Raw genomic sequence first — 9410 nt, forward strand, 5'->3', positions numbered from 1 at the left:
CTCTAAGATTTGTTTGATATGCTATACATTACAATTCGCCAATCTCTAAACGGTTCAAATTCATGAAAACTAGAAGAGCTTCCTTTTTTCCCATACGTTTGTTCTGCCGATTTGTGTGCTAACCCTACCCGTATATCGAATGCTTATAACTCGAACATTTCCCAACAGATCGGAAAGATGTTTGCATCAATTGATAGGAAATATTTCTACGCATCTATCACAATCAATAAAAAACTATTTTTCATGAAATGAACAATTGAATAACTGAAAAATGTCGAGCGTTATCTAAACGCCCTAACTGCCAAGTTTTGATTAGCCCGATTTACGGTTTCCCCAAAACAGACTTCAAAATTGATGTACCTGTGGAAAATCGCTCTGCAAAATATACATGCAAGCTGGGGGTATTTTGTTCCCACCGAGCTGTGTTTCCCTAACACGGACTTCAAAATGAATGTGCCTGAGGGAATCTGCTTTGACAAAATATGCAAGTCAGGGGTATTTTTTGGTGTTGAGTATTTTTGTACTCGCTGGTCGTTGTGCAGACCGGAAATTTTTTCCCTAAAACGTACTTTTAAACTGAGAAGCGTTGGAAAATCGTCATTTCAGATACTAGAGGTAAATGAACCTTCGCGGTTCGAGAACTACGTAAACATGAGATGTGCAATAATTTCAGAGGGAAATGTAAAATACAATGATCGTTTGACGATTAATCCGTTTACATTTATTTTGGTAGTCCTAAGCATCATATCAAACGAAAAAGGACGTTCATCAAATTTATTTGTTACGAAAAACGTAATCTATTACAAAAATTTGGATGCATTCTAAAATAATATTCGAAGTGGTAAACAAGTGGATTACATAATATAATTGCGTAGTTCTACGTCGAAAATATGCGGTCGTGTCCTAGATACAACCTCTTATAATTTTTTCGTTCTTGTAACATTTGCAAACTGAACAGCATTTTATTCAATTAAAATAAAATAATACATCATTATGATTCGCTAAAGCATCTTTATATCTTTATATCCACTCAAACAATTAATATTATTACAGTAGTAAATTTATTACACAATTTGAACTTATTTCTTAACTAGACCTGACAAATAATGAATTGCAAAATTCGCTGACTTGAAAATATATATGGTGTGTTTGATGCGATGCACATTCCCTCCGTCCTAAGTGACACTACGAATGGGTCACAACACAATACTTTTGTTTAGTAAAGTATAAAACAACGTTGAGGGACCCCTCGATGAGTTCAATGTTGATGGGTGATTCTTCTAAACATCTAATATTTACGGTTTCAGCTAACGTTACGGTCTTACACAACTAGCACAAATGAAACAAACATGCTCTATCAATATAATTTGTTGGTTGTTCGATCATAAGTAAACAATAGGGATGATATTAAGTGAGGGCGAAAAATATAAATATATCAAAAATCTCTCGAACCGTGTATCTCTTTGCCGTGTTTTCATTTTCAGTGCCTCGTTGAGTTCTCTCTCTCTAGCTAAATATGTCTCTTCTTACCCGATCAGTGCTTGTCTTTGCAATCTTTGTATTCACTCGAAAATCAAAGAACCTGAGGCATAGCTTACGCTGGAATCTTTCCTATCACAGCACTGATTGCTTTGGTCGTACTTGAGAAATTTGAGACTCATCCGATAGCCGCGTCGCTTCAGCTCCTCAATGGACTAGAAACATACCAAATAATGTTATCTGTTCACGGAATACATTTCCAAAAATGTTTAGCATACCTGAAGCAGCACACCGATCGGATGGCGTCCGCAGATTGTGTTGTTGTACTTGCGCAAATACTCGCCGAAGCTTTCCGGCTTGAGCGTCTCGATCAGATCCATGCCCATCTTGTCGAGCGTTTCGATCCACTTGTAGATCGGTCCGTGTGATTCCTCGTAGTAGGTGTACCGGAAGCGGGCTCCCCAGTGGCAAAAATCGGACGAGATCACAAAGAGATTCTGCGGGTCGGCCAGGTAGGGGGCCAATATTTTGCCGTACGTTTCCTCCCACTCGTTGCTGATCGAACCGACCATGATTGGCACTATTGTGAACTGATCACGGAAGCTGCGGGGTTGTTAAAAATTGTGCGATCGATTAATTTTTCATCCAACTTCTATAAGACCTCCAATCAGGGCTTCTGGAAATTTCGAAACTAAAAGATGAAAATAACTTATTTACTTTTTTCTTTACAGCCAATGCAGATTTCGATTGTATGTATTCACTACGCATACCGAAACATCGATTCTCTCTCTTCTTTTCGTTCTGCTGTCGTTACATTTGACCTTCAAAGCAGACGCTTGCCCTATTCATTATCATTTGAAGGCTATATGTCACTTCAGGTTTACATTTGAAAGAACGATTGTTGCCTTGAATTGAAAGTTTCATTCGATATAATTTTTCCAAACTGATCTTCGAAAAAAAAAGTATTAAAAGAGGCACGTGAGGGCATATTAGTCTTACAACAAATGATTACGCCTGATGGCATACTGCACATTCTTTCACATCGTCATTTTCATTTGACCATTTGATAATTTCGCTTCAATGTGGAGAATGAAAGAAAGAGCGTGAAATGAATCGAGACTGTACGAAGGTTCAGTGATATTCCTTTTATTGAGCGTGAAGGGAAAGTAGCTCTATTTTCAGCCTGCATGAGTTTGCATGAATTTGAAAGGCGATAGGCTAATTATTGGGTGACGATGTGTCAATTGAAGTTAAATCATAAGGCCCTGTCTCCAACATCCTCTATGTTTGAAACCGCTCGATTAAACTCTAAAAAATCTGATCGCCATTAGGCTTCATAAGCAGACATCGGACGAGAAATCAAATTCTCTCAATTTCTGAGGAAATACCTGTTCGATACAGTTCTATGAAATTCTCTTGATGGGTTCCCATCAGTTGCCTATAATTGTACGGAGAAAGTTTTTCATGCCATTTGACGTAGGACAACGTAAAATGGGTAAAATGAAAATCTAAACACTGATCATGCAAGAAAAAAAGATTTCAAATGCTTATAACGTGTTACTCATGGTGTTGCCACAACAAAATAAGAAGGTGTGTTGAAATCTGTACTTCCGAGCTCAACGATCTTTTTTTATCTGTAGAGAAAATAGAAAATCTGTATTGCGAATTTTGCACCAGATAAGACTTTTGCATTAGACTCAAGTACGAAGTAATAATTGCATACTTGTAGTAAAGTGTATATATTCTGCCAGTAGCTTTCTGAATAAGTTTTTATTTTATTTTATAGGCCTATGCAAAAAGTTTACTGTGCAATTCTTTCTGGCACAGAGGTCTATTTGATTAAAAATGTGTAATATCTTAGATTGAGAGTTTTAGATACATAAAGAATTATGCCAAATAAGAAAAATTTGAAATGTATTTTTAGGGAAAACCTACGAAAAAAGTTTATTCATTTTGTTTCATTTGATCCCTACCTTCCTCGTGTTGTTTATCCATGGTCTTGTAGAATTCAGCCTTGATGTCGTTTGACAACTGTACAGAGGCACTTGCCCCTCGAATTTTAACAAATAATTTCGATTTGATAATTGCGTTCACAGTTTCTGTAGCGAAACGATTTCAAACTTTTGTTTTGTTCGCATTATATTGCGAAAAAATACAATTTCTATTACTTCTATGTTTGACACATTTGACGGTGGCAAAAATAGTTCAGTTCAGTACTGTTCAAATTGTTTGATTAAGTTCGTCAATTGTTGTGTAAAATGATTAAATATTTAAAAATTATTTTTTCTTGTTACTAAATCTGTATAAAACCTGCATGAATATTCAATAATCTGTAAACTTTATTATTCAACATAATTGTCTTCGAGGGCGATACAGCGATCTTGCAACTTTTCGATACCATTTTAATAGTACTCTTTCGGTTTTTCCTCAAAATAGGCCTCAGTTTCGGTAATCACTTCATCATCGGTCTTAAATTTCTTGCCAGCGAGCATTCTATTTAGGTCTGCGAACAGAAAATAGTCGCTGGGGACCAGATCTGGATGCGGAAGCAATTCGAAGCCCAATTTTGCCATCGTTTTCATTGATTTGTGATTTTTCCATTTTTTTCACAATAACAAAAGTGGCTTCACTCTCAATGCTGTAACTCACGAACCAATCGACCGATTGCTGTCAAATTTTGACACACATCCATTGAAAGATGGTGCTTTGTGATAGTCAAGTAGATTTTTGCAAAAGGCGCCATCTAGACGTCAACCTTATGAACTTTTCAGCCGAACTGTTTTGCTGAAAATCTGCATCATTACAGAAAAATATGTTTAAGTGGAAACACTGGATGTCCAAGATACGACCGCATTGTTAACTTTGAACTACAAATTTATAACTGACGAGAAAAACATTCATTATATAAATTCAAGAATGAAACACGAACATTTGGTAGCACTGAAAAGGGTCGATGAATGAATGCTTTCACTTGTTGAGAGGCGCGAATGTTTCGCGAAGCATTGAAACGTCAATTTGAGTAGTTTTTCAAATTAACTCTCAGATTAAAACTTGTTCTGCCAATAAGCCATTCACGATTTATGAGTCAGCCTGCTAGCGACCAAATGTTTAGTTTAGTTTTCCAAATAGGCCTTTTTTAAGGGTAAAGGCGAATGAACTGAGAAGGTCTGATCTAGGATTGGACGGTCTTTATAAAAAGATCGATCTTGTCGAATCGATTTTCCAAACAGCGTAGGCATCGATCCACTGACTAAATCGGTACCAAAAAATCGATCTTTGCAAAATTAAAAACATTTTTTTCGATTAAACAGGGAATACAAATTTCATTTTTTCAAACATCAAAAGCATTTTGTTGTGTTCCTCAGCATGGAGGCCACAGTCATAGGGCATTCATCTTGTACCATCGGGCAGTCGTTTTATTAAATAAATTAATTGAAAAAGCATTATTAGGAATTCAGAAACCGCCCAGAACTCAGCTGACAGTGATTCCATAAAACCCAATCGTGCCATACATCTGTCATTTAGTCGAAGCCGATTCTTGATTTTGGCGACAGTTCTAACAAAAAACCTTTCGTCTGTAATTGATCTCAACATCAGATTCAGTGATCCTATGAGCAACTGAATTCTAAGATTTAAAGCAAAAAAATCGCTTTTCTCGAGTACAAAAAATCGGAAATCGGACTTTCTAAGAATCGATCCGAGATCGCCCAATCCTAGTCTGATCAGCAAGCTTCGCACTACGCTTACACCATTCTATTCTGTCTGCTAGCTGAAGCGAGACTGTGACTGAATAATGATAATCATAGTTTGAATTATAGGGGCCTTAAAATTTCTGTGTTATTTTGCATCCAACCTTGAAAAAGGCCAATTTGGAAAACAAAACTAAACTCTCGACCTTGAGAAAGGTAATTTGAAAAACGTGGCTGTCGTCTGATCGCTAGTTTGATGAATAATGAAAAAGCAATGCTGCTAGTTTAGCTTAGCTTATTTATACTCAATAATTTGCAAAACGGGTGGAGCTCAAATTGTAATATTTTTAGTATCCACATTGTCCGTGGAACGAACGCTTCTTCTTAAGTGGCACTAACGTTCCTAGAGGAATTTCGCCGTCTCAACGTAGTATTACTTGCGTCATTTTTGTTAGAACTTAGCTCAGATTTCTATGCCGAACAACACACATTGAATGCATTCTGAGTGGCAAGCTCTAGAATACGCGTGACCAAAGTGCAAGTCGGAGGAAATTTCTTCCACGAAAAAAAACAGGAAGTGGGTTATATCTATGGTATAACCGCAAGGGTGACGTAGGACTATCGTTGATTTAGAGATCATTTGTTTGAAGTTGAATCTAAACCCATTCTGAATGAATGAATAAATGAATATTTGGGAGACTTCGAAAACGAGAGCGTTACGTTGGAGGCACAAGGTTTTATGCATCCAATATAGGATACGAAAAACCTTGTTCTGAAGAATAATCTTCAGAAGCTAACCTGCTAACTGTACTTGATTGACAAATCACAAACCCAAATGTATTATATGGATATTTAATGGATAGAAAACATTAAAATAAACTCTTTCACATGAATGTAATTTTAAATTCCCAGAGGAACTGGCAGATTATTTTCAGTAACGATTAGATATTTCCACATTTTCCTCGATACTGGAAGCCCACCAGTGGTTAATACTAACTCGATAACCACCTGTACTTGATCGAAAAATATTTGGTCACAGTGTTACATGAATAGAAAACATTCAAATAAACTCTTTCACATGAATGTATTTTTAAATTCCCAGAGGAACTGGTAGATTATTTTTCGGATCCTTCTCGATGCTGAATGGCATCCAAACGGAAAGAATTCCGCGCATGTATGTGTGTGTGTGTAGCGGCTGCTTCGAGATCTTCCCGGGGAACCGTTTTTGGCATCACTCTCCTCCTGATGGATTCCCTTCTAGCCTAAGGTGCACAAACAGGCTCTTGGTGACACCGTTCATCCGCGCTTTCATGATAAATGAAGAGCTTCACCACAACAGCGACAACATGCTCCAATCGCTGTTCAATTAGAACTGAGTGGATTTCCGAGCGGCGCTCGCTTATATACCGATTGGTGATTTCAATAGCCTGTTTTGAAAGCAATTTTAAGACTATTGAAACAAGTTTTTTGGATCAAAAGGTAACAAGTATAGAACGCGTAGACATTTTATCTTTCGAATGAAGTGTTTATCATACCATTTCGTTCAGTTGTTTAGGAGCTATTAACGCTCAAAACCTCGATCTCCGGCGTAACGCTTTCGTTTTCGAAACTTTGATTTTACACCCCGGTATAGAAATGAAAGACGTAGTCCTACGTCAAAAAAACCCCGACCAGAACGAGAATCGAACCCGAACCTCCGGAATGCTAGGTGTTAGCATACGAAAGGCTTAGTGTCACATACATTAATTTTCTTACATTTTCGTTATTTTGTGTAATAACTAAAATCTAAGAATTTATAATTTATAAGGACTATGTCTTTAATTTCTGTACCGGGATATAAGTTCAAAGTTTCGAAAAGGAGAGGGTGACGCTGGAAGGCAAGGTTTTGAATTTTAATACATTTTTAATGAATTTCTACGCATACCATATGTTGATTAGGCAAAATGTTGATAATCTTTTACTACGATAACGCCTATTGATCAAACAATATGCGTTCGACGTACATGTCAAAATCGAAACTGAGTGCCTGGAGTTCATCAATTAAAGCACATTCGCGGTTCGAGAAGTACGTACACTTGAGAGATACAAACTTTAGAGGGAAATGTAAAATAAAATAATCGTTTGATAATTTTTCCGTTCACATATTTTGTTCCAGGCATCATACCAAACCTAAAAGGACTGTCACTAAATTTACTTGCAACGAAGAACATAATCTATCACAATGCATGAATTGACCTTACATGACATTTATTCAATCTCTTTACTCACAAAGCAAATATATTGAATTGAATTCAATTCGGAAATTGTTTCATTCAATCAAAAATTTAATCAATACAAACAAATGATTGCTAAGTTAAGGTAGTACCACGTCAACCTTGCGGTGATATCATAGATATAACCCACCCATTTTTTTTAATTCAGATGCCTAATATGGGCTCCCCAAGTATAGTTGGAGTAGTACTAGACTCCAAAATATCAGAAATAACATGAAATGAGTTATTATTCCACCCAAAATATGCAGTTTCTGGTTGTACTGGCTGTGCTTCCTAGAAAAGACGACTATCTCAGTTTGTCCGGGGAGAACCCAGTGCCTCAATTGTGTGCTGTTCATTTTGAATATCGAATATCGAACTTTCCAATTGCGCAATATCTTGCCCACATCATGCTCTCTAGCACTCGTGCACTTTGAGCGCCAGTCACATAGAAGTTAGGCAGTGTGTATTGGTCATATGCAGCTCCCATTCGCTCAGAAACTTACTCTTCCATCACTTTGGCAACATAGGGAAGGTGCATTTCGATGCTATGCTCATCCTCGTCCGTCTTCTGGTCCATCCACTTGAAGTGGCCCGTCGCTTCCAGCTCAGCATTGACCTGCTGATCCACCTTAAGGTCGTACAGTGGCGTACGGCAGTATTGGGCCGCCGAGAGGGCACAGCGTGACAGTCGCACATGGTGAGATGGTCCCAGGATGAAAACACGCTTTCTGGAATAACGAACAAGACATATATAGTACTCATCCGAATAGTTATTTAGCTGAACGGAATAGTTACACCACGGCCGGACTGATCTGTCGGTAAGCCCAAGCTCCACAGGCACCACAGTAGCGATATCCCGCGTGTCTACGAATAAAAATAACAATCAGTTCATTATGCGTGAGATCGGGAAGACAAATGTCTCTCTCTCCCTCTCCGAACGCCTCCAAGTGAAGCGGAAGAGAGGGAACAATAATTACGGTGCGATAATTGCGCGGGCCGGTCCAAAGGTAAGATCGGCGTCATCCAACCATTTGGACAGTTGTCGATTTAACTCCGAACCTGTGCGATAGACGAAAAGAAAGAATAAGTAAGGGAATAAACTAGTTTGACGCAACGAATGAAGGAAAAAGGCAAAGGTGAGATTTTCTAATGACCGTAAATATTTATACCATTTATACGAAGGGAAATGCAGTGATGCTAAAAATATATTGTGATACATTTCGTTATAAAACCATGTTTCAAATTTAACAAACATCCTATTTTCTACATGTTTCCGACAAAAATAATAAAAATGTAAGCAAATTAAACAATATAAATGTTTAACTTTATCCCAGTAGCAACAGAAAGTCTGGCATCACTGCGGCCGAAATGTAAATAAACATGAGAAATGCAGTCTTTCCAAATTTTATCACTTCCCAGGAAGCAATTAATTGGAAAACGACATTTAAAAAAGCAATGTTGATGGTGCCCCGAGGGCAAACAAACATACCTGAATCCGTGTACCAACTTCCGGCGTGCGATGCCTCCCGATAGGTCATCCTGTGTGACTGCTTTTCGGTAGTAACCCGACAAAGTGCAAACGCGAGCGATTGACGCAAACTTTCTTTCCTTCCCCGCTGTGTTTCTAATGATGGACAAAAAAGATGACGATGAATAACTTTCTTATTCTTATCTCCCTCTCTCCCGTTTGCTGCAGACGAGATGCCCTTACCTTCGAGAGGTCTTTTTTTTACTTTCGCAGATGACTTTTTCGTAGCAACTTAATAGGTCAAACAAACGCATTCACTAACTCCTAAACCATTTGCGAAATTGAATACCACACAAGAAGGTATTCAAGTGTTAATTATTACTATTTTCACAAGCGTGAACTGGAACGAATGTGATATTTTTCCGAACGAGCTGCCAAGCTGCTGTTTGCTGTTGCTGCTGCTGCACCCTACTTAATAACACAAGATTGCGACGGTGACTTTTTCTTGTCCTTTGTCTG

General features: G+C 37.9%; 1 protein-coding gene across 1 annotated transcript; it reads right to left on the reverse strand.

Moving 5' to 3' along the window:
- Positions 1–991: 991 nt before the first annotated feature.
- On the reverse strand, positions 992–9410 carry LOC129778457 (protein MEMO1). Its single transcript, XM_055785354.1, has 7 exons — positions 9135–9410; positions 8913–9047; positions 8401–8482; positions 8219–8287; positions 7927–8151; positions 1758–2082; positions 992–1694 (listed from the first exon to the last, which is right to left on the reverse strand). The coding sequence occupies exons 2-7, from the start codon at positions 8959–8961 to the stop codon at positions 1563–1565; spliced, it is 882 nt and encodes a 293-aa protein (XP_055641329.1). The 5' UTR covers positions 8962–9047; positions 9135–9410; the 3' UTR covers positions 992–1562.

The sequence above is a fragment of the Toxorhynchites rutilus genome, chromosome 3 (genome assembly GCF_029784135.1).
Source record: "Toxorhynchites rutilus septentrionalis strain SRP chromosome 3, ASM2978413v1, whole genome shotgun sequence".
In the NCBI taxonomy this organism is placed as follows: Eukaryota; Metazoa; Arthropoda; class Insecta; order Diptera; family Culicidae; genus Toxorhynchites; species Toxorhynchites rutilus.